We start from the raw sequence: 26137 nt of genomic DNA, 5'->3' as shown, positions 1-26137 counted from the left end.
TCTCTCATGTTCTCTCACAAGGGCACCAAAAATGCTTCGCATTTAAGTTTAAATTAAATTAAAATTAGTGCTTGTATTTCTATGACTAAGTGGTACTAAGAGGGAAGGTGTACATTTATCCATATAAATAAGAAACTCAGGTGCTGACAGTGAGAGGACCTCACCTGCACACCCAACATGGTCGCATCCCTGAAGCCCACAAGGGCCATGTCATAGTGCATCAAAAGCTGAGCAGTCTCCCCCAGCCCACCTGCAGCCATGAGGTCTCATTATTTTATCAGGCGTCAAGAAAGCCTCCATCAATAGCTCCTGCATCAGGAAAACCTCATTATGCTGGAAGCCATAGGATACCATAGGCAAACACAAAAAGGGGAAGAAAGTACTGCACATTTCCCCTCTTGAGAAAGCTCTCTAAGTTGAGAGCAGAGTGTGTTACCACAATGAATCCTCCTCGGTGGGTAAGCTAGAAGCTTGCCCAGTAATCTGTGTAAGGTTCCTCCTGAATGAATAGAGAAACTGGCAAAAGGAGCTCTCTTAAGTCTGATTAAAATGAAACTAAGTCTTCATGCTAAACAAAAACTTGATATATAGCAGCTGCCTGGGGGTGAGGAAGGAATTATATCCTATGGAGGTCATAGCTACCCCTAGGGCAAGCAAAGTGAGCAAGGTGGAAAGTGGCTTTAACAGATGTCAACACACCTGTGCAATTGTTTCAGCTGGAGACTCTTAAGAAAGAAATTAATTTCAAGGGCAAGTCACATTTTCAATTAAAAAGAAATAAACCTATCACAGAGAGTGCTGATTTTATAATTTATTTTTTTAAAATCCCCAATTACCATTTTTTTTCTACAAATAGAAAAAACTTTTCTACAAACAGAAAAAAGTTTCTACAAACTTTGTTTAACAGTAATTCAAGAAGTATTATAATGCTAACTACAGCTTAAAGGAAATATTTTGTCACAAGACAATAACAAAATAAAAAGAATAAATAACTTGCTTTACACAGGCAATAAACTTTAAAAAATTCACACTCTGTACAACAGCTCAAGGTAGACCTTACTAAACAGCACTCATATCCTACCACTAACATACACATATTAGTAAAAATAGAAACTTTAACAAAATGTTAAACTCAAAGAAAACAACGGTGCAATATGAATCAACTCAAGTTCATGGGTTCCAAAGAAGTCAGAGTTGGAGGTGAACACACAACAGTGCACCAACCATCTCAGCTGAGAGCCTCAACGCAGTGCTTCTTCAGCCACGTCTGTGTTTAGCTCCTTGCTGGAAACCCTGTCAGGCTGACATCTTCCTGAGCTTGTGGCTGTGAAAAGGAAGAGAGAACACACATAAATAATTACCTCAGTTTTAGTTTTCTCTTCTTCCCTGAGAGGATAGCTCAGGTGGAAGAAGTCCATGTGACATGACTGTCCCTGAGAACACTCCAGAAGGAAATAGCTAGGTCTGACAGAAGATGGAAAGACAGATGTGTTCATCAACACTGCCAAAAGTGGCATTCAGGAGGTGTCAGAGACAGGCTTTCATGCATGCCCTCTTTCCTCAGCCTGGTGTTAATTAGAAGTTTCAATTCCTACCTCAGGAAAAGGAGATGTTTCTTCACCCAGCCTTCCTTAGGATTTACACAGGCCTTCAGCCCACTGGCAGTGTGGAAACTGGAAAAGAAATAAAGAAATCAGAAATCCATGCCAATAATTACTGTAGAGAGTACAGTTACTCAGTATAATGGCCAATATAAAAAAAAAAATGCTTTAGTAAACACCAATTAGACATGGAATGCTCCAAATTCCTCCAATATTATATGAAGATAAAGAAAGTTACATGTAACTACTTCAGCCTCAGGGATCATTTTTTTGCACCATTAAATTCTGTTTGATTTATTTGATGTCTTTAGGCAAAGACCTTTGCTGGATGCCAGAAACAATTTGTAAAATTAAGGCAAATAACTGCTGTCAAGCTAAGACGACAGATCAACATGTAGGCCAAATCCTTGTAAGAAAAAAAAAAATCCAATCCCTGTGAATTAGAAGAAGTCTTGTCACTTATGTGTCTGTTCACAGGTTTTGGCAAGGGAGCACTCTGTGTTGGCCGGAGTGGCTCTTAGCTGGAGCTGTATTTGTTTGCACAGCTGATTCCTAAAGAGGCAGATTTATCATTTACATTGTATGACTGTCCCTTGGGTTAGCAGTCCCTATCAACTAGAGGTTGTGTGTTTTGTCTACAGGTTGTGATATACAATTTATTCTGTTAATTTAGCTTTTTGAAAAGGCAGGGAAAATCACACTTATAACATTCAAGTCCTTGTTCTAGCCCAAACAGCTATCCCAAGGTTAATACATGTCAGAAAAACCAGCGGAAATCCAAAAAGTAACTTACATGATGGCAGGGATGTCGCAGACCTCACCGGGGAGCTGTTCAGTGTAACCCTTCAGGGCCCAGCGAGGCAGACGCACTTTGGTGTAGGACAGGCAGCAATCCTGGTTGCTTTGTGCTGGAGTGAAGGACAAGAACCAAGTAAATAAACCCCACCTGACCCACACTGCCCTGCTGTCTAGGGCACTCTCTGTTCAACCCCAACCATGCAGCTCCCTCATGACAGAAGAGGGGGATGAGACAGAACATTTTGCTGAAAACATTCACTTCCAGCTCAGCATCCTCCTGCTGCCAGCTGTGAGCAGCACCGGGAGCCTTTCCCAGAGCAGAACACCCGCGGTCACTCACCTTCAGAGGTGTTCCACATGAGCAGCGCCAGGAGCCCCAGCAGGGAAACCAGGACCACGCTCTTGCTGCTGCAGCCAGTCATTCCCTCTCCGCACGCAGCTGTGCTCCAGTCAGTGCCTGGCTGCTGCCTGCTGCTCCTGCCAGCCCTGGCACACCTCCACCTGCTTATAAAGAGGTGGCAGGAGCACGGAAATTCACACACGGGCGGGTTCCACTGTCATCAGCGGGTTTCCCCACGGCCAATTCCATCGTGCCTGATTTGGCCCCAGCACTCCTTCCGGGTACCACAACCAGAGATAACAGTGTGCTGGGGAATTTAGTTATTTATTTATTTAAAGTTGCTTAAAGGATTTGGTCCAAAAGAAAAGGAAATAAAAGTCTGTGAGGTAATGGTTCTGTGGGTGAAGCATGTGCTGTTTCAGGGGCAGGACTGTGGGTTGTGAAATGAGGAAAGTCAAATGTAGGTAACTTTAAATGTTGCCTACAGAAACTGTGTGTCTGCTGTGCTCTAGTTTAATAAAGCCAACCTGGGGGCAGGGGAGGTGGGCTGAGCCAACAAGATTCGTTTCAGTGTGGCAAGCTCACAGGAGCTGGGTTACAAGCTGCACCGACACCAAAGCACTATATTAATATTTCCTGGTTAGCCAACACAGTAACACTGGACTTTCCAGATTGCTGCTTTTTGAGCTCTGGACTGCAGTATTGGCAAGGACCATTGAGTATTCATGAAAATGGGTTTATTTAGTTTCCTTAACAATATTTTCCCTGCCATGACTTCCTGACAGTTTGTTACACATCTGAACTATTCCATCTGAAACAGAGTGAGCTTGAAACTAACTTGAAATGGGTCCTATATTCTCCAAATCTGTGCTTTCTAGAATACCTTAATGTGCTTCATAAAACAATAGCTGTAGTTTGTCGCTTTCCCTAAGAGTATCAGAGTACCGTGACTCCTGAACATTCAATAAAAATACACAAAATCTTAAAATTGCCTCGCACAGCTCCAGGGAGAGGCTCTGTCACCACTCCAAGAACCTCGTTTGAGCTTCTACTGAAGGATGGTACTTTCCCATGCTGTTTAGGGATCTGTGTGAAATTACTGTAATGGCTGCAGGCCACGTCCTGGCCAGCTGGTGTACACAGGAGCTGCTGCCAGCTCCAGGTGCTTATAGAGTAACCTGAGCTTTAGGTGGCTTCTCTTAAGGTAGAGCTCATGAACAGTCATAGGCAGTGCATAATTATATGCCTTATCCTCCACAGAGTGCCAGTACCTCTCTCAAAGGGTGAGTTCCTATTATTTCTTTGTAGAAATGGAAACAGCTTGAACTCTAGAACAGTTTGTTATTCAGAGAAAATGATTTCTCTATGTAATAGCAAGAACTGAGGGAATCTCATATGGCTGAGGTGTATGTGAGCAACCTTCCAGTGTGCATGGCATCATATATACTGGATGTGCCTCTCTGCAGGGCCACAGCCACTGGCCAAAGGATGGGGTGGAGGCAACAAAGAACCCGTGCCCTAATGTATGCAGCTTTTTGTAACTGTTTTATGGATCATAGTGAAATGCCACAAAAGTACAAAAAGATCAATGCTCTCACTATGCAGCTATCCCTGCACTGCTTTAAAGACTATCTTCTGTCAGCATTAGGCAATGCCTCAAACTAGCTGGCTAGAATGGTCGTTTTTTCTTTTAAATACAGATTTCATGGATCCCAAATCTATTACACTTATGGCATTTTGTGTGCCATTTCCTAGGCCATACTGATATCCAGATGGAGGCGGCCTTGCACCTCAGGTCTTCCTTGTGACTCTACAGCTCTATTTCTTCCCCATTCAGTGCTTCTTGGACAGAATCTTCTCAACTGAGCTTTGACACCCCATAGTCCTGCCCTCAGGCAGTTTTCATCACACCAGTGGTTCTCACAACTGACCATGGCTGGCGGTGCGCCTTGTCACAGCTGGACTCGTGCTCACGGTGCTCCTTTTATCTCATTTTGTTTGATTTAGGAAATTAATTTAAGATTTAGATTTAGAAAAACAGCCACAAGGAGGGCCCCATCTTCAGGAGTGCTGTCATTGTGTTTGTACTTTGTGAGTACAAAACACCTTCAGTTTATTTGCATGAAGTAGTTAAAACAATCCAAAAAGGTTTAATGCAAGCAGCTGAAGAAAGCTCTGCTGGTTGTGATATGACACATAACTGTACCTTCTCAGTCTTTACCTTCAAATGGAAGGAAAAAACTATATTTAAAAAGGGAGGTGCTTGTATGTTCCAGGGAAGTGTTTTTCATTATTCCCTGGGAATGAAAGGACAGTGACTGTTGTCCACCCAAACTTTCAACCTGGTTGCCTTCAGCACCTGTGTGACCAAGTGGAGCCAAGTGAGCTGGCCAGGGACTGCCACACAGCCAAGAGATGAGGCTGCCAGGCCCCAGGGTGGCCAGTGGCACCTCCAAACCTGTTCCTGGGTCAGTTGCAGGTGCCACATAAATGTGTTTAGTGTCTTAACACTACTGCCATTCAAAGGCTTCACAGTGAGGGGGCCACCAGGACAAGGGGTTTTCATCATTTCATCATTTCCCTGCCCTGGGGCCTGCGTGGGGAAGGCTGTGCCCAGAGGGCCCTCAGAGGGTACAGCCAAAGCATGAGAGGGATCAGCCACAAGCTGTGAAAAGGGAAATTCCTATCAGACATAGGGAAGCCCCCTCTCCATAGCAAGGGGCTGAGGCGCTGGGACAGGTTGCCCAGGATGGGATGTGAAAGCCTGGTTTGAATACCCTTGCAGATACTCAAGCTGGACATGGCCCTTCCCTGAGCATGATCTTAAACTTCCCAAACCTTTTTTTTTTCCTTTCTTTTTTTTTTTTTCTTTTTTTTTCCTTTTTTTTCTTTTTTTTTCTTTTTTTTTCTTTTTTTTTCTTTTTTTTCTTTTTTTTGGGGGGGGGTGTGTATGTGTTTTTCACATTTAGCTGTTTGTTTTTATTTTAGTTCCATAACTTGTCTTCCAGACTTGACTTTGATGTCCCTCTTCAGATCTCCTCTCTCCTGTTGTCCCTCTTCACATCCCCTCACAACAACTGCAGTCACAGTAAGGCAGAGCAGCAAAACACAGACCGACAAAGAGTCCATCCTCTCCTACACTTCCTCTGCCTTTGTTCCAGGGGCAGAGAAAACAGGCTCAAACTCCTCCTGTGCATATAACAAAAGGTGAGGCAAAGATAGTCTAGGTGCCAGTGCTGCAGAGCCATCCAGTCACACCTGTGGAAGAAGAAGAAATGCATCAGGGAAAACTGAGCCTTTCCCAAGTGATACTGGGGAACTGAAAGTTCTGAGCACTTTGGGGATGTTAAAGAGAAGATCTGGGGACTCAAACTGTTCCCAGACACTATCAGCAAAGCTACAGCCAGAGGGAATTTTCTCTGGACTTTTGAAGAGAAAAACAGAGAAGAAATTTTATAGTTATTAACCATTTGATTATTGTGATTTTATGGGTTTAGGTCCAACATTAAACATGAAAGATTGAAACAAAGAACTTGAATGTCAAGACACTGTCAGTATCTTTACCTGTGCCCCACAATAAAATGGGAAACATATTGACAGTTGTTAATCAACTGGCAGTTAACAACAGTTTCCGTGATTTTCATCCTCACAAAGAGTTATTGTTTTATTGCATATTAGTTCACCTTTTCTGAATTGATGTAAATAAAGCCTCACAGCAACACAGCTGATCATCCAGGAAATACAGAACCAGATGGGGGAAATTCCCCTCTGTAATTTCCAAAGGTTTAGGACTCCTTTGGTAAAGCAAAGGGCATGAGAAGGCAGTAGCTGAAAGGAACATGGCAAAATACGGGGATTTAATCATTGTATAATCTTCAGTGAGTAAATGCAAAATAAGTCCCAAGCACAAAAGTTCCAGAGGTAACTTGCTCAATATCTCTGGTGCTTTAGAGGCTGTGATGCAATCCAGTGATTTCCAGTGCTTGCATGACTGGCAAAAATTGTTATCTGAGGAAGAAGCCAATTTTCACTAATTATAGGTTGCACTTCATAAGTTGTGGATCTAGAAATATCATTGAATGACATTACTTTGACACAATTATGGTCATGCGCCTGTTGGGAGAAATTAACTTCCCGTCTATCAAAAGTGCAGATTACGAGGAAAGCTGCTACACCTGCCATGAGCATCCTGGAGGCCATCCCAGCACCGCTGATCACTTCCTGCCGCCTACATACAGCAGCTAAATATCTAGTGTTCTGAGGTCAGATTTCTCTCTGCAAAGCTAACTGCACTCTGTCTACAGTCCCTTGGGGTAGCCAACCAGCTTTTCACAGAATGGACCTCTCAAATGTGATGGAAAAGCCCACAATTGGAAAGAATAATGAAGAAATAGTCTTCAATGGATTTGTGTGCCAGGGTTTTGGTAGTGGGTAGGTACCAGTGGTGGATTCTCTTCTAGAATCTTCTCCCATGTCTGGCAGAGCCAATGCCAGCTGGCTCCAAGGAAGGACTCAAGGGACAAGGCTGAGCCTGTCACTGACATTGGTATCATCTCTGGGATAATGTATTTAGGAAGGGGGGAAAAAACCCCTGTACAACTGCAGTCAGAGAGAAGAATGAATGTATGGAGGATGGATATATGAAACCACTCTGCAGACCCCAAGGTCAGCGCAGAAGGAGGGCAAGACCTGCTCCAGGTGCCAGGGCAGAGATTCCCCTGCAGCCCAAAGTGCAGCCCACAGTGAGGCAGCTGTGGCCCTGCAGCCCATGCAGGAACAGAGATCCACCTGCAGGACCCCACATCAGAGCAGGTGGATGCCCAAGGGAGGCTGTGACCCCTTGGGAAGCCCACACCGCAGCAGGATCCTGGCAGGACCCATGGAGAGAGGAGCCCATGCTGGAGGAGGGAGATAGTGTGAGGAGCTCTCTCCCTGAAGAGGAAGGAGCAGCTGAGGTTACACGTGAGGAACTGACCAAAACCTCCATTTTCATATCCCTGAAGGTATGAAGGAAGGGAAGGAGGTACAGGAAATCAGGAATAAAGTTAAGCTTGGGAAAAAGGGAGGTGTGGCGCGAAGGTATTTTAAGATTTGATCTTACCTGTCATTATCCTACCTTGATTTGATTGCTAAAAAATATTTAATTAATTTCCTCAAGTTTAATCTGTTTTGCCTGTGTTGGCAATTGGTGAGTAATCTCTCCATGCCCTATTTTGATCTCCAACCCTTTCCTTATTCACCTCGCTGAGAAGTGGAGTGATAGAGAAGCTTTGGTGGGTGCATCCAGCCAGGGTCAGCACACCCTATAGTCAAAAGAGGAAAGTTTAATAAAAGCTGTCTGCCAAGCTGGGCTCTAAGATACATTATACTTGCTTTGTTACAGCCCTATTTCTCTTCCGGTTTAAATTTGTATTTGCCTTTAGACATGGTAAACACAACAGCAGAAACATTTTGACTAATAGGTTTCTGATCCTTAAAGTAGTCCACAAGTGTGGATTTTCTAGGCGACTTCTACAAAGGTGGGGAAGAAAGGAAGGCATCACTTGAAATGATTTTACACTATTTCCTGCAAGGTACTGAGACCACCAAGTGTCATTTGCAGACAAAAAGAAACCTGATTACAAAAAGTAGCAATGTGATTCATTAATTAATAAAATTAATTAATGTAATGCAAGAATGTTAAACTCATGTTAGACACAGTTGTGTTTAACATCCCAAAATCTTCACCAAGAAAAGCAATCAACAGCTTTTCAGCACTGGAGTGATCATACAACCACACTCAAACTGAGCCTGACCCTCACCTCTTCTACACAAGTCAGTGCTTCTCCACTACTTCTGTTGGGTTGAGAATTTCCCTAAGATGCATAGATCCCAAAGAAGATTTGGAAAAGGAAAATTGCTGGAGCCAAAATCCACAGCCTGAACATGAAAATGCCTTCCAAGACTAAAAATTGAGGACTTGCACTTTAAAAATACTTAATTCAGGAAGAGGAGAAAAAGACACTATGCCTTGGCAATTATGAGAAAGAAATATGTGACATTTTCTGAAACTTGAAAGTAAAAGACAAGAATAGAGGTAGGGAGAAAAAAGGCCTGTGACTTAAAATTTTCATTAAAATGCAGTTTTAGGTTGGCTGAAACTGTTCATTCATTCAATTGAAACATGGTTTTGTATAAAATTAGAAGACAACTATTTAGAAAATGGGAAGCTGCTTGTTTTTGTGTGTTCTGTTTGCTTCCTCGCAAGGACCTAAAACAAATAATACAAACCTTATAAAGAAAAGAGAAAAAAAGACCTAAATAAAACAAATAATACAAACCTTATAAAGAAAAGAGAAAAAAAGACCTAAATAAAACAAATAATACAAACCTTATAAAGAAAAGAGAAAAAAAGACCTAAATAAAATAAGCGGTAAAGTTTAAGTTGTCCAAGAATACTCATGAAGGTTTCATTAAGTCATACTTGACGTACAGAATATGTGATTACTTGGACTACTCAGTACATTATTAACACAGCCAGCATTTTGTCATGTAGTACTGGAAGACCAGCTTAAAACTACCCAGCAACACCTGCTTATTTGGGATTGCCAAACAAAAACCGATCAAGATTGTTTTAAATATCTGTTAATTAAAGCAGTGGAGTGGCTGTGTCACAAAGCCTGGCAGAGCAGCTGTGGACACAGGCCCTCTCAAGCCAAGTGCTGCAATCACTACACAGTTGCGTTACAGGGACTTTCCTGTGAGGAGCTTCAAACCACAGCTGCCCAAACCAGCTGCCTTGGACTTTCCTCTTTCCAAGAGGCCTGCTCTTTTCCCAAGGAAACCACACCACCACATCCCTTCCATCCTGACTCTTACAGGCTCTTTTGCATAATACAACTGAGATCACAGACTTTCTTACCCTCTGGACCTTGGTTACCATCTCTTGATTTCTGAGAGAGGCATTTGGAGGCAGCCTTGCCCTAGCTCCTGTTAAGGAAGCCATCTCCTGGGAAATTTTCCCTCTCCTTCTGCAGGGTTCCCATGGCTGCTTCAAGCATTTCCTTGTTTGTCCCCATTTTCAGAGTCTTTCTTGTTTATTGCTAGCCCAGACAACTCCAACCAGCCCCAAAAGTGCCCCTGTTGGTTGGGCTCTTGGCTAGGGCTTTGAGGAGGGTTCTGTCTCCAACCATTCAGACCTGCTCACAAACATCAGGGGCTCCTGTAAACAAGGCAAGAACTGGAGACAGAAAAACTGTTTTAAGCCAGAAAAGATGTTTTAAGTCAAGCAATCTGGGCTTGACAGAAATCTGCTATTCCAAAGTGACCTGTGTTTTACAAGCACATGTCCTCAAGTAAGTAGGCTCAGCCTTCCACAGATCAAAGACTGGTCCTTTTTCTCTCTGTGTGTGTACCCAGCCTAGGACATCGAGAGATGTGGGAACCAGGGCCAGAGCTCCAGGGTACAACACACACTGTAACTGCTCTGACTATGAAAGGACTCACAAGAAGGTGAAGGCACATGGAGAAAAATGTGGACCACATTAAAATATTCTCCATTAGAGGGATAAAACCTAACAAACCTAATACACTGTTGATGGAAAAAACCAACCAAATAAACAAAACCAAAACCCCTAAGGACTTCAACAAATCTATGATCAAAACTCTTGGGAGCTGGCAAGAAATCAAGGTATTAGAAAAACTAATGACATTTTAAGTGCAAGAACTCTTACATTTAAGCAAACACTAGCAGCATAATGAACTTATTTTAAGTCTTTTCCAGTTGTCATTAGAGGTTTAGCATTAAATGAAGCAGCCAGGTTGTTATAAACACTTGTGAAAATGTAAGAAATTCTCTTCCAGCAGGACTTTACACTACTTGGACTGTTGCAATGATTCAGTCCCCCATGGTGTCTGTACTGAGATGCACCTTGAGGATAAAAAAAAAATGTAGAGGGGAGGTGCTGGGCTGAAACTTCTTACACACACAGGTTGTGCAAATGTAAATTTGCATCTCTGAAACGAGATGTCTATCTGTGACAACGGGACAATATGTGCCACTAGTAGGAGGTCATTGGAATAAGCCTGCAGGGGAACACACCTTGGAAAGTGATCTTTCAACATGGAAAGTGCCTTAGAAATCCCTTCAGGTTTTTCCTCTCATTTCTCTTTGGCAAACCACAGTAGGGGAGCATTAGTCACTACAAGTATTAAGCAATTCAAATGACGTTTATATCACTTCCCTTTAGTTAATTAACTGGAGATTTTTAAAGTATGCAATCCAAGAAAGACTAAAGCATAGGTATTGAATTGGATTGTATGGCATTATTACAAAAACTGCAAATAAGATGTTAAAGTCACCAGGCCAAATTATCAAGTAGCAAACTTGGAGATGGGGGAGGTTTTTTTGGTGCTGACATATGCATCCTACATACATCTATATCTAACTGTAGTTAAAAATCTTAAAGGTGAAGCTTGATAGAGTCTTTTATATTTTTCTTCATCTCCTAAAAGCAATGCTTTTTTTGCTCATTTTTTGTTACCATGTGCCACATTTTTCTCACCAGAATCAACTTTCCCCACTTCATTGAGAAACAAAAAACCGTTGTTCTTCCTTTAAACACTGACGGCTTCTATGCCATTAGAAGAGCTGACAGACAGAGTCGGGGACAGAGGGACACCAGAGCCCAGTGCACCCAGCCACAGTCAGCATTTGCACAAAAGTCAGCTGCAAACCTACAGCAGTGACTTCATAATATTTTATTAGGAAGGAAAATCCTCAGAGAATTCCATTGGCAAAGAAATAGTTCCTGTCCTCCATTGATGATCTGGAAAAAAAATATAAGGAAAACTAAAGGACCTGCTTAAGGTATAAAGTGTTTTTCTGTCTTTCTGTTCTGTTGTTATGTTCATTGAGTGCAACAGGAAGTTTTTCTCCACCTTCAAGCACCTCACTGCTTTGCACCCCTCAGTTGGGAGAGCAGTGTGCTTTGTGCCAGTAGGAGTGAGAAAGTAAAAGCTTGTTCAACCCACCCAGTCCTCAGACAACCAAATCCAGTCCTCAGACAGTAGGAAACACCTCTACCTGGAAGCTTCCCAATGTCTCAGATATTTGCAAAAGGCGCAGAGCAAATCAGAGAGCTGCAATGCACGTTACTGCCATGCAAGCGAGGGTGCCTGTAAAGCCTTGGCAATGCTTCCAAAGGGGCACCCACTGTAGCTGGATGCTCCTTGCCCAGCCTCTCACAACTACATCAGTGATCTGTCACCTACAGTGAATTCAGCAACTCACCTGTAACCGAGAGGAGACAAACCAGCCAGTGACTTGTATTACAGAAAGGTAACACAACTCAATTTTCCCAGGCCCATAAGAGGAGATTAAGAGTCTAAATCACTCCCTTCAAACCAGCACTTGCCCAGACTTCATCGTGTGCAGAAGGGACAAGAAGAATGGCTCTGCAGGCTGAAGTAGCTTCAGCCAGTCTTTATAAACTCATCACAGGACTTCTATGTGCTCCATACTATGTTGGTAGCACATTATAACAAGAGGTCCAGGCCTTGTTTGTGCCCAAGTGTGCCACCATAAAAATACTATAAGAAAAAAGAATTAGCCCCCCTCAAAATGTCTCAGGGTGATGATTCATGGCACAGCTGTTTGTTCCAGCTCCTGCACCGCTACCAGCAGCCACTACCTGCATGGTGCCAGTGGCAATGGGCACTCCAGTGACAAGAGGTAAGAAGAGTGAATAGATAAAAAGGGTCAGCATTATCCTTAGGTAAGGTACAGCATAGTGAAAAATAGCCTTAGAGCATTAGTTTTTAGTAAGGAAGCAGCTGTACACTTAAACCAAGTACCTGAAATCTTAGTTTGGTTGACTGTATTTCCTAACCTACCCCTTGGAGTAATGCCCTTAGTCCCTTCTAGCTAAATATCCCAAACTAAACTTTGCACATTCATTTCTGTGTCTCAGATGAAAAGCACCTGAGCCCAGGATGTGAATGTCTTGCCACTTTAGGAACCCAGGGCAAGATTCAGCTGAGAAGCAAGTTATGGAAACCCTCACCCACACACCATGGGATTCAGGGCCACATATTCCCAAAATGAGCATGCAGTACATGAGAAAAGATAAAAGATCAGCTCATGCATAAGTCAGAATGTGAACTTGTCCTGTAAATACTCCTGAGTCTGAGAAATCTGACAAAAATACACTTTAATATTTATAACTGCCATTGGAACCTTTCTGTGCATAGGCTATTTTGGGCACAAATAGAGAAAAATCTTCAGTATTAGCCACAGAAAATTTTCTTTGCTATCACTTTCTTTAGAGAACAAAGTACATATTCTTCAAAAAGAATTAGCCTTCAGTTTGATTTGGAAAGTGCCTTTGTCTGAGTTGGGCAGGTGTCAAGAAACAGATGTGATTTGTGAGCTGCAAGTCAGTGCCCAACCAGACAGAGAGACACCTCACACTGCCAACATGAACCTTTCAGCTTTGGTGCCATCCTGTGAAGCACCAGAGATAAGATCAGGATTGAGTCCAAGGGGCAGCAGAGGCAGGAGACAGTATCAGGACGACAAAGGTTTGCAGTCTTATTCTATTACTGCATTCCTTCCCCTCTCAGTGTTTTCCTATCTCCTTGATTCATTAGAGACCATATTAGATTAACTCTTTAGGATACACTACTACCATAAAACTCACCTTTCCTCCACTCCTACAGAATCTTCCTTTTCCCAATCTTTCCCTTTCCAGAACTGGAATGTCAGCTAGAAACAGATCCCCCAGCCCACCCTCCAAGCAGAACAACACTTCTGCATCTGACTACACCTCATGAAAAGAGTGTAGTTCCCTTCAAATCCAGCAGCCAAGCTCTGCTGCAGGCAGCTTATGGCATAGGGCTCAAGCTGACCAAAAACTTGCATAAGCTCATCACAGTTTTACAGACTTCCATTTGGCATTCAGAAATGAATCAGTGAAAAAGCATGAAATTTTAACGACAAACAAGATGGATTGAAGACTAAGGGAAAGAAGAGATAATAAATGTTAAAAGAGGATCTGAAAGCAGAGAAACCAAACATCAATGCCTGGAAGTTACTTAAATCATTCTTTCTCATTACTGCATTACAGGAAACAGAATTTTGCAAGTTTTTTTGGAGTCAAAAAATTTCAGTTGGATTCTTCAGTAAGTCAATGCAAACCCCAAGTAACACTGTTTCCCTCAAGATATTTCTGCATTTTAACAAGAGTTTGTGAGAATAAAACCAAATGCAGATATACTCAGTGTTCTCTCAGAGGGGCTGCCACCTCCTGTAGCTGCAGGGTCAATAGAACAGGCAGAACCAAGTTAGCTCTGGGATCAGTGTCAGACAGTGACCCGTGGCCCAAAGGAATTAATACCTTCCTTTCAGTCTCACATACATTACAGAAGCTGCCAGCATTCGAGGAGTGTCTGGATGATGCACCATGAATCACAGGGTTCAGTTTGAGTTAGTCCTGTGAGGAGCAGGGAGTGGGACATGATGTTCCCTATGGCTCCCTCCCACCACAAGATCTTCTACGACTCCATAAGTGCACGGCACTGTCCCAGGCAGGAGGAAATGGACAAAGGCCAACAAACAAGTTATAAAGGCAAGAGGCAGGGATGACTCCTCTAATGTCACTAATCCTGTAATATTGACTGTTGAGGGGTAGAAGGCAAAGGCTGCAAAATCTGGCCAAGAGTGAAGGCAAAGGTGGCTCACCTGAGATACTCCTCTGATCCAGCAGGGAATGTCATACATTTTTCGTATTCATGTACATGTCCATAAAGTTACTGTTTCATTTTACCGTGTGTGAAACAAGATGCTGCCTTCCTCTGGATAATTCATTGTTATTTACAAATATTTATAAAATTTCCTATTGTATTGGTCATATTCCTAAATAATTATTACATCACTCATTCCAGACCTACATGCTGTGGGACCAGGGTGGGAGTGGATCTAGATTTGTGAACTTACGTTTTGTGAAAATCTGTACATTTCACAGAGTATACTCTGCTGTTGTGAGTCCCATAGAATCTTCTGAAGCTGGCTATAGGGCAGCTATCCCCATCTGCAGCAGCACTGTGAGAACTGTCTAAGCAAAAGATCTGACAAATTTGCCAGCAAATAAGTCAAGAGGAAGCAGAGCAAAGTGTTTTACTTTTCACCTTTAAAATTTTTCAGAATAGTTTGAAACCCCATGTAAGCGGTGTGGATGCATTCCAATCTTACAGCAGCGGTATTTGCGTGCCCACACCTCTGTAACTACCCACGCACAGCTACTGCTCCCTCTTCAATATAGGTCAGTTTGAGACACAGATGGCTCATAAGCCAAATATACTGTCAAATAGATCCAAAATTCTTTGGAAACAGAACTACCTCTATTGATTTTGTGCCAGTCAGGCACTAAACTGTAGTTTCGGTTCTTGATTCACTGCTGCCTTGGGGCAAAGACAGGCCAGGATTATCTGGCTGTTCCTTTAAGGATGCTGAAAGAAAGCCAGCTGGAGGCCATTCCAAAGGAGTGTCAGAGCAAGCTGTAATAGCAGAAGAACAGGAAAAGCACAAAACCCAAACAGAGTCCAGTAGCTGCAATACACACGGGACAACCAGAAGTAAGACTGGGAATACTAAAAGGAGGCTTTTCCCTTGGAAGTAAGAAAGGAAGAGCTCCAGCAAGAAGGTATGATTATATATGAACTTTAGAAATATGAAATCCTGCAATGACAAGGGAAAGTGGGAGGAAAGAAGAGAGCAATCCAATGGGGAGCTGGGGAGCTGTGTTAGGCTGTGTGTAGAAGAGCTGACAGCTCTGACACCAAGAATTGCTGAAGGAAAAAAGAAACAGAGCATTGTTTTATTGCAGAACAACACCAAGGCTTCCTAAAATCTCTTCAAAAGTGAACAAAAACCTAGATTTATAAAAGACAAATTGACCCCATGGGATGACTGAACCAGGAACAAATTGGATCCCTCGCCCTCAAGCACCAAGTCAGAGTTCTGGTTGTCAGTTTGTGGGTCTGAATGCAGAAAGGAGGGCTGGAACAGCAGCTGCAGAGCTGGAGGAGGCTCACCACTGGCCAAGGGCCAGGGTGTGAGTGGAACACAAACCCCAGGGCAGGTGAGGTGACACCACCTCCCACTCCCCAAGGGCAGAGTGGGCTGCCCCCGAGAGCCCTCAGCCCACCCACTGCCCTTCCCAGCTCAGCACCAGTGACAGGGTTTTTTCTGCACAGCTCCTTCTATCAAGCGGGAATCTTCTCACCTGACTTTACCTACAGCCTAACACTGGCACCTCAAAGAGTAAAAGTACAGATTAGAGGTACAGGTCTAGCCTAAAACCATAAGCAATGCACATGCTGGCACTGTAGGGGTGCAGCGGCCAGAGCACACCTGAAGTTGCTCTGTGTAGAGCTGAAACCATGAATTCCTGCACGGAATGGCAAAGCCCTGCCACCCACGGGCAGCATCCGAGGGGCAGCCCAAGCACCCTGCGAGCCCTGCAGAGGCAGCAGCTTGCCCCACTCACCTCCCAAGGTGTGGGACGTTTTCACAGGCTACATGAGACCTGCTGCCCTTGTGTCACACAGCCTGTAACAGGGGGTAAGCAAACAGACCAGAGCAGAAAATCTAGGCTGGGAAGGGAAAAATACGTCCAGGATACGTCCCAAAACTGACTCGTACAAATGTTTCTCATTACAGTGCTAGAGATGCTCTCCACCCCACTCTTCTCGATGCCTTTCTCAGAACCACATGAAGCATTCCCATGGCTCCGGGGGCTGGGTGGCTTTAATGGTTACCACGTGAGAGGAGAGCCAGGGGATGTTACGGTGACTCAGTGAGCACCATCCTGGGCAGGGCTCACACTGGTCCTGCCAAAGCCGCGTTTGCAGCAGACCGGTGTTACAACAGCCGGGGAGGAAGGAGGGGCAGAAATGCTTCCTTCCTGGAGCACTCGGCGTCTCGCAGTCCTCCCGAGCTCGTTTTGCCTTGCTGGGGTCACCTTGCCATCTAGCGGTTCACACTGCAGAGCCGACAGAGAGCTGGAAATCCTGTAATGCTCGTGCTATCGGCCAGTATGCAGCACAGGAAGTAATTCAAATTCCCTTTGATCTGCACCCATTTGTTAGTGCGTCAGGCTGTCACTAAAATGTGCTGTCATAGCATGAAGTTAGAAAAGAAAAGAAGATGCATAATGCATCTTGTAATACCTTATACATATCACATCCTAGAGGAAAGATCCTCTGCCCATCCAGCCTGGAGTGATGTACTCATCAGGCCATGACTGGCTTGGCTGAATAGATCTTCTTTCAGCTTTTACAAAAAAATGTATGGAAAAACACTACTACATTTTTAAGATTTTTATAAGATTCATTTTTTGCCTAAAAAAGGAAAGAGTTATCAGGAGGGAAGTAGAAAATCAGAAGAAAAGTCAAAAGCAGAGTGATAGAAATCCCATCTGCTAACATGCAAACTCCAAAGGGCTCCGAAAGATAAACTGCACACATTAAGATTCTTGACATTGCCTATATTAACATGAATATGGATATTAACTTACTTCTATTTCCTTTGCGTGTCCCCATTACACCCATTTTGACTTCTGTTTGGGCTCTGTCCAGCAGAGTTGCAAATTTTAATTTATTCCATCACCTTACCTGGTGACAAGAACGAAAATATATGCTTCATTTCATTTTAGCATGGACTGTTAACCTTCTGTGACCACTTTTATAAATGGAAAATATGATGTCTGTATCCAAAATGGACTTCTCATGCAGATAATTCCAGATGAGAGTCTGGCTTGACATCCTTTCTGTATTTATTAGCAGCTCCCATCTGCTAGACTCAAGGTATCCTTGTCATTCAAAAAAGTGCTTGGGCATGATCAGTCACGGTGTCGAGGGAAATCTCAGTGCTCAGCTGTCTTCAGCCACTTCTATCTAGAAAGCCTTTTCCTGTGTTTATCTTGGTCAGTGCAGATGGAATGACAGGGTAGTTTATCTCCCATTTAAGGATCTTCCAATTCATTCTTTATGCACTTTCTACAAAGAGAGCAGCAGACAAATATAAGGAATAGCTGTTCCCTTTAACATTATAAATAAAAATGATTTTGAACAGTCAACCTCTAAAGATTACCCCTTGGCATCAGAAACCACAAAATAAAAATAAATTACAAGATCTCTGGACTTGCATGGGCAGTATCATTATTCTGACAAACTTTCTCCTCAGCTTTGCTGTAGAGGCCATGGGCTGCTGGAAGCAAGAGATAACCAACACCTGGGCTTTCCCCACCCTCATCCTCTGCCTCTATGGATTCTTCTACATGATGAAACCATCAGAACCTTTCCTAACACCCTATCTAACAGGACCAGATAAAAACCTGACCACAGATGAGGTGTGATTTTATTCTGTGATTTCTTTTAACTGAAGTAGTAAAAATAGAAAGTGAAAACACTGTTTAAAGTTTTTTTTTAAATATTAAAAGAGAAAAAAAACCCCACAACTTAAGCAGCTCTGGCAGATTACAATTTGAAGCAGACTGCATAAATAAAAGATCCATTTAATGGATCCAAGATCCATTTGCCTGCCCAACAGTCCCATGCTGATTCAATGTGGTTATATATTTTATGAATTCCTTCAGAGAAAAACTTCCCTCTACACCACCATTTAAAATACATGAGCTTCCTTTCCTCAACAATAAAATCACTGACATTTCCTCTTCTGTTGCAGGTCACCAACCAGATTCTGCCCGTTTGGACATACTCCTACCTCGCTCTCCTTTTCCCAGTGTTCCTGCTCACAGACTACGTGCGCTACAAGCCCGTGCTCCTCCTGCAGGGCATCAGCCTCATCGTCACCTGGCTCCTGCTGCTCTTTGCACATGGAGTGGTGGCCATGCAGCTGGTGGAATTCTTCTATGGCACGGTCACGGCCACCGAGGTGGCCTATTACGCCTACATCTACAGCGTGGTCAGCACCCAACACTACCAGAGGGTCACCAGCTACTGCAGGAGCGTCACCCTGGTGGCAGCCACCGCGGCCGCCGTGCTGGGACAGCTGCTGGTGTCCCTAGGACACGTCTCCTACTTCTACCTCAACGCCATTACCTTGGCTTCCGTGTCCCTGGCCTTCCTGTGCGCATTCTTCCTGCCCACGCCCCAGAGGAGCATGTTCTTCCACAGGAAAGATGCCCCTGAGCCCGTGCCAGGGCCCGCTCAAGAGCCGGCCGCGGGCGCTGCCCACGGGCCCGGGAGCTGCCAGGAGGAACCGAGCCCCGATGCTGCTGCCAGGAGCCCGCAGCCCCCGGCCGGGAACGCCCGGCCCCGCAGGCACGGGCTCGGCGCGCTGCTGCGGCTGGGCAGGGACCTGCGGGATTGCTACGGCTCCCGCAAACTCCTCTGCTGGTCCCTGTGGTGGGCTCTGGCCACGGCCGGCTTTAACCAGGTCGTGAACTACGTCCAGGTGCTGTGGGACCTGCGAGCCCCCTCGCACAGCTCCGCAGTGTACAACGGAGCTGTCGAAGCTATAGCAACTTTCCTGAGTAAGTCAGTGTTTAAACGCTGATCACAATAACGGCCTCTGAAGTTTCACTTTAGTAAACTTTCAAAGTGCCATTCTGTTGCAGGCGCTCCAGGGAGCCAGCGCACACCCTGTGCATTCCAGACTTAGGTCTTTGATGTACAACAGGGCAAATGTGAGTTATGTTGGTTTTTCTTTAGTACCAGACAGATAACTGTATCTTGCCAGTGTGCAGAAAATGTGCAAGTCATACAGACATTGCATCTAGCTGGTAAATCCATTCAGAAGCACCCCTGTTTCTTTGGATGAGGCTTTTGGGGTTTCTTTTCCCCAAAACAAGTATTGCAGTGTTCCCATAACAATGCTATCAGCTTACACAGATTAGAAAACTTCTCCATAAAAATTTTACATAAAAAGGACATAGCCCTCTCCTTAAGATTTTTTTCAAGTGAAATATCCTTGTGCAACCAGACAAAAAGAAAAATTTTAGTCATTGCAAGATGCAAAGATCTTCAGGAAAAAAAAAAGACTGTATGAATCCTTACGATACTGATGTCAGCCATTGCTCCTTGTACCAGGAGCAGATGTTCAGACCACACAAGCCAAAGGAGGTTATCAAAAGTAACGTCAGAGAATACCACCCTGCCTTGGCTCACATTGTGCTGTTGTAAAGAACTTGCACAAGATGTGGGGGTGTGTTCTACCAGGAAAAACAAGCATGTCCGCACCCCACCTGCTCATTTATGTGACCCTTACAGTCATTAGGAAAAAACAGATACTACTCTTGCAGTAGGCAGCTAAATAGAGCGAGTGAATAATGAACTAGAAGCCCTCCTGTAGTATCTACTTCTTGATGAGTTTCTCTCTCTCGTGTTCTTGCCTGTTTCTCTGTGTATAAGTACAGAAGTTTTTCGATAGTCTGGGACCCTTATGATGGGCAGTCAGGTGGCTTAACTTTGCAACAGATGCATCTTCTAGGAGGCCCACAAAAAGCACCTTTCTCATTCCTTGGATATACTTCCTTGGTGCCTCAAACCTCAGTTTTTTGACAGTTTACGCCCTCTGAGCACAGAGCTCAACTGTTACAATAGAAGGTTTACTACCCTAGCTGTGCAGTGCACTAGGAGAAGGTGGAAGAAATTCTTTCTTGAACTCCAAACCATGTTCCTAATTCTCTCCCCAGAGATACATGCTGTGCGTACAGACACCTAAATAATGAATCCTTCTACATTACAGTTTATCCTGTGAAGTGGAATAAAACACTAAGAACAGAATGGCAGAGATTGGATATATGCAGTGGTCTTAGAATGCCCAGTCGTCTGCACGGCTGCAGAAGTCATCAGAAATGCTTTCAAACTTCAGACTATTCTGCTTCATTATTCAGTATTGCCTTTCGGCATGTGAGTGTGGCAAGACCTGGTCATACAGGCTGTGGAACAGATACAATATTTACACCTTTTTTCCCCCTTTTTCTAGGCTCAGTAACATCCTTCCTAGTACAATATATGAAGATTAACTGGGACCATTTTGGAGAACTGGCTTTAGGGATCTTCTCTGCAATAGATGCCGGTTGTCTGTTTCTTATGCACTTCTTGACCAACATCTGGGCATGCTATGCTGGATATCTCATTTTCAAGGTGTGCTATATGCTCCTCCTGACAATAGCAACGTAAGTACAAAACATCACAGTGCTGCCATCATGCACAGGACACTGACCCTACTTTGAGTTTGCTTTGGGCATCCTTTTCCTGAGAGGTAACTGACCTAATGCTAGACATAACTAGTTTAGGTAAGGACAAGGAAACTTAAATGCATAGTTATGCTGTTTTAATTCTTCCAAACATCCAGGAAAGAAAAAATGTCAAAAGGATATCAAACATTTACCTAAGCAGAAATTAAACAAGGTACAAGGTAACTCTATTACTAAAGGCAATGGAACAGCAAAATATAGAAGCCATTTTCCTCCTTCCTGGCATGAAAGATGCCAAGTGAACAAGAGGGACAAGCATACAATGACAGCCATCCTTTAGGATCACTATATGCCCATACCCCCTACTGATAAACCTTTTAGCATGCCATAAATTGCATGAATGCAGGAAAAGACTCCACATAAAGTGTTCCCTAACATAATTTTATACATATAATCATTAATTATATTAAGATGTAAAGAAGGAATAAAAAAGAACATCAGACATACAGACTCAGATGAGATCTCATAGGAGACCAAGCTATTCTGTTGTCAGAAATAGAACTGTATCAGTAATATTAATAATAAATATTTTACCCTGTGTAATAAATATGATATCACTTCAGTAATTTTCTTGGAATGTCTTTAGACATATTACACTATATTATCGACAAAAATACTGGATGCATTTTGTATCAAACTCCAAAATTAATAAGATATCATTTAAAAAAAATTCTAACATTATAATGCATGGCAAGGTTATGCCTGTCTTGAAGGAAGCAAGTGAGCTCATTTCGGTAGATTGTTACTACATTATAGTGAATTACACCTGGACTATTTCAATATATTCTAAAAAAGACTCCAACAAAGTAAAATCTTGCAAAAAACTCCCAAGCTAAAATCATTGAAAATGAGTCCTGAAGGAATTGTTGGTATAGAAACTTTGCAGGTATGTACCACAAGGAAAGATGTTCTGATTACTGCCAAAAAAATATTATAAGTAAAAATATTTAGCCAAACAGGCTCTTGACAGAAATAAGCAGCATTATCCACTCTCAAATCACAAAGCAAAATGTGACTCATCACCACAGAAAGCTGGGTTAGAAGATACTCACAGTGCCCTCCCAGCCAGGGCAGAACTGCTGCCAGTGCCAGAGCAGGTCACAGCTTTGCCTGGCCAGGTCTCTGAAAGCTTCCAGCCTTGGACTCTTCACAGCCTGTCTGGCACAGTCAGTGCAGGCAGAGAAGGAATAAAGGGGAAGGGCACAGAGAACTGACATTCTACCTGAACATCTGAAAGCGGGGGTTACAAAAGCAGCCCATGCAGTTAAAAAAAAAAAAAACAACATGAAAATACGCTATGGTACCCCAGACTTTTTTTTTTTTAGAGAAGGCAAGTAAGCAAACAAACAAATGAAACACAGTTTCCTCTGTCCTTGATGCACCAGCTCCATAAATCATTTTCTCTTCATTGACTGACAGACAGCAATAGCTTTCCCAGTGGGAAGTGACTGACCCGCCAGTTTCCCGTTAGGTTCCAGATCGCCGTCAATCTGAGCATGGAACGCTATGCCCTGATGTTTGGATTCAACAACTTCATTGCTCTGCTGATCCAGACCATTCTCACAATAGTTGTTGTAGATTCAAGAGGCCTGGGACTGGACATAGTGACTCAAGTAAGTGCAGTTACCTTACTTCCTATTCACTGCTCAGCCAAGTCATCTTCAAAATTCCTATGCCAAAGGACAATGGAATTATCTTTCTTCTATAGAAATTCAGACATCTCTTCATTCTTCATCATCATTCATAATTTGCAGACATTCCTCCTTTTTGCCTTTTAATGCATTTAGGATTACAGATGCTGGTCTGTGACTTTTTAAAGGGAGATACAACAGAACATAATAAACCAGGCCCTGTTATTTGACCAGTTTTAGTAGTTAATAGGACACTGAGTAACATTCTCTCTTCCCAAAAGCTCAGACTGGTTTTGTCAGATGCAAAATGGGAGTTCAGGACTATGAGGCATAATCTGGATTATTTGAGTTATTTCAGCTCAAGTAACTTCTAATTCCAGTTCAGGAGCAAACCTGCCCTGTATCTCAACACGTACAAGAGTCTTCTGCCCATAGCTTGGGCACTTCATTTAGGATGGGATATCCTATCTCACAACAGCGTCCCTAACTTCAGTCAACCCAATGTCACTTGTGTTGAAGTCAACTGAAACTTTCTGACTTCTGCATTTTCTCAGATGGGCTCTCAGCTGGGGCAGCTTTCTACTTTAATGGATCTGAAGAAGACCAAAGCTATTCACACTGCATAGAGAAGGCAAAAGTGACTTTGGAAGGGTAAAGATTGAATCAAATATTAAGTCTTTAAAATTAAGGACAGGTATATGTAGGACTTCATAAATAGCCTCGCCACTTTTGTTGGAAATACTGATATAAAATCAAAGTTTATTTATTGAAGCCATTGTGGTGACAGTTACTGAAATGTGCAAAAGCAAAACAAGGATGAACTCAGGCTCTTCATGCAGATTATTCATGACCATGTGGGTAATGAAGCTACTTCTACATTTTGCACTAATAGAAAAGTAATCCTGTTCTTATCCCTCTCCCCATCTGACATTTATTAAGAGGCATAAGGAATGGAAGAAAGAGGCAGTTCTTCATTTCACAATTATCTGCTCTATACTTGAACAGCTGAGAGTTTGCTTAATCACAAAGCAAAATACTAAAATGTAGAGAAACTGCCAGAACACAAGTAAAGAAAATCAGAGTGACTGTCATCTTCAGAAGAAACAGCATTTCTCTAATGTGTTTTTCATTAATTGTTCTGCCTTCTTCTCCTCCTCTTCCAGTTTTTAATTTATGGCAGCTACTTCGTAGTCATACATGGGATTTTCATGATCAGAAGCGTTTGTGTGCTGGTTTCATGCAAATGCCAAAGGAAAATAGCAAGATCTTGCACAGAGCAGCTGAACCGGGCTGAGCACGAGTCAAGAGAGCAGATTGTCACAAGCTACGTGACACAGCTGTAGGAGGCAGGCAGGCTGGAGGAGGGCTTCTCCTGGGAGAAGGGCTCCCAGCAGGGAAGAGCAACATGCAGGGAACAGCAGAAGAACCTTCAACTCAGCCCTGAAAAGCTACACTGAATCATTCCAGCACGTCATCACAACATATGCCAGCAGAAAGCTCACCAGGATGGCACTGTGCCAAGAATAAAAGATAAGTAGCTTTAGATTCTTATTTACATTCGCATAAATAGCTTTAGGGCAGTAATTTATACACAGAATCTGAGCAACCACCTTTGCATCCCCCCTTGCACAATGGCAGAGAGCAGAGTTCACCCTGCCTTGCCCATTGTAGCTCCTGAATGCCGCGCTGGCAAAGCTGCTCGTGTCACATTTGCCGATGCAGTGGCTGAAGGGTCTGACTCCCCTTTGCACAGCCCTTGTTCTGAACCAAGGAAGAAAAGATCATCTTTGCATCATTCTATTCTTTCATACCCAGTGCAGGCAGATGGGGGACAGGCGTCTCCTGTCTCATCTCACAGCCCTGAGCATGCAGGCTGCAAAAAGCAGGGCTTGCACAACCTGTCCCGGGAGTTTCACTGCAACACTGCTACGTCACAGTTGTTACTTGGCCCACATTTGAGAGCTACAAACACTGTACTGACTTCACAGCAATCTCTGCCAAGAAGGGAATAACTTCAGGGCCCAAACAAAACGCAAGAGCACCACTCTTTTGCTGTGCTTTCAGTAAAATCAAATTCAGGACTGTCTTCCTCTTTCAGCAGGAAAAGAAATAATAACAAGGGACTGAAGTAGCACAGACTCAAACCAGAGAAGGACATTGTGGAGAAATACAGCTGATTCCACAGAGGAAAATTCCATATTAACAGGACTATCCAAGAAGATTTATAACTGAAACAAACAGCTAGCATCATGTGTGCTTTTGAGTGCCAAGTGAGGGAAGTCCACTGATCTTGGCCAAGAATTTAGCAGGATCAGCATCTCAGAGTTTGTCAAGAAGCTTCAAGTCCTACAGCTAATTTAGTCCAAAAGACAGTCCAGAAGAAAAAAGAGACTAGAAATGAGTTTGCATATTGGATGTCTAATTTATTATGAACTATATCCATATGCTGAATTTATTTCTGTACTGCTGTTTGCTTCTAGCTTCCAATATCTACATCTAACTAATAAAAAACCCACTAAGCATTTACAGAATAATATTTTTTCTGGTAGAGACACAAGCTATCATGTGTACAGACATACCAGTTTTTCATAACACTGTCACACACTGCAACTGGACAAAGTGCCCAGAGGCAAGGGAGGGCGGGAGAGAAGCAATTTGTTTGAAGTCACAAGAACCAGTAGGATCTGACAGAATGAACCTGGCTAAATTTTAGGGGTTTTATTTATTACTGTGCATTGTGGGGACTTTCTCTGTTGTAAACTTGCTCTAAGCAGAACGGTTTAACCAATGCAGTCATAAAAGTAGGAGGTGCACTTAGTCTCCAGTGAGAGTTCTTTTCTTACTGCAGAACTGAGGGCATGATGCTCCTGCCTGAAGAAACAGGGACAGGATCCAGGAGAGAAAGGACTATGTTTACTCTTCTTCCTTGTAAACAGCAATATTCTGTTGAGGCATTCAGTCTAGAACTAGGTGTCAGTCCTGGACTAGAAGTTAACTAGAGTTTGTGTTTAAATTAAAAACAGGAACTTCGTGTTTTTAGCCCCATAGTCTCAAGCTGCCTTTGGTGCAGAAAGCAAACAAATATTTCCATGCAATATCTGACAAATGGAAAGGAATTAACATGTGAAACTTTTTGCCGTTGTTAAAAAACATAATGCCAGTAGTAGACTAGAGCTAAAAAAACCCAGCTACAACCAACCATAAAAATTCTTATGTTCTGGCTAGAGCTCACTGCTCTCTGTCTGTAGGATGCCACTGAGGAGCAAAGGACCCAAGCAGACACAATGTACTTGGTTCGCAGCTTTAGGGAATACCATCTTCAGAGAACAGATAAGACTTTAAAGAAAAAAGTATCAATTTCTATTCTCCCTAATCTCCAAAATAATGGTTCTGAGGTTGGAAGCTGGCAGGAAGCATTATGGGGGAAATAGGGGAGGAAGAAGGCAGCTCTTAGGAGTGTTAGGAGGAGAAAGGCCTTATGTTATCCTGGGTTTTCAGCTGCAA

At 43.1% G+C, this 26137-nt stretch overlaps 2 protein-coding genes across 2 annotated transcripts; one reads left to right on the top strand and one right to left on the bottom strand.

The window, feature by feature from the left end:
* Positions 1 to 1265: 1265 nt before the first annotated feature.
* CCL20 (C-C motif chemokine ligand 20) lies at positions 1266 to 2988 on the bottom strand. The gene is made up of 4 exons (XM_040074637.1): positions 2740 to 2988; positions 2395 to 2509; positions 1596 to 1673; positions 1266 to 1324 (listed from the first exon to the last, which is right to left on the bottom strand). The coding sequence occupies exons 1-4, from the start codon at positions 2819 to 2821 to the stop codon at positions 1297 to 1299; spliced, it is 303 nt and encodes a 100-aa protein (XP_039930571.1). The 5' UTR covers positions 2822 to 2988; the 3' UTR covers positions 1266 to 1296.
* Positions 2989 to 15329: 12341 nt separating this feature from the next.
* LOC120757389 (thiamine transporter 2-like) lies at positions 15330 to 25109 on the top strand. The gene is made up of 6 exons (XM_040074688.2): positions 15330 to 15419; positions 17963 to 18128; positions 18464 to 19274; positions 20729 to 20921; positions 22474 to 22615; positions 23797 to 25109. Exons 2-6 carry the CDS (start codon positions 17979 to 17981, stop codon positions 23974 to 23976), a joined length of 1476 nt encoding a protein of 491 aa, XP_039930622.1. The 5' UTR covers positions 15330 to 15419; positions 17963 to 17978; the 3' UTR covers positions 23977 to 25109.
* Positions 25110 to 26137: the final 1028 nt, after the last annotated feature.

This window comes from Hirundo rustica, chromosome 10, assembly GCF_015227805.2.
Source record: "Hirundo rustica isolate bHirRus1 chromosome 10, bHirRus1.pri.v3, whole genome shotgun sequence".
In the NCBI taxonomy this organism is placed as follows: domain Eukaryota; kingdom Metazoa; phylum Chordata; class Aves; order Passeriformes; family Hirundinidae; genus Hirundo; species Hirundo rustica.
Note: the sequence above shows the minus strand (reverse complement) of the source record. Positions and strands in the feature narration are given on the sequence as shown.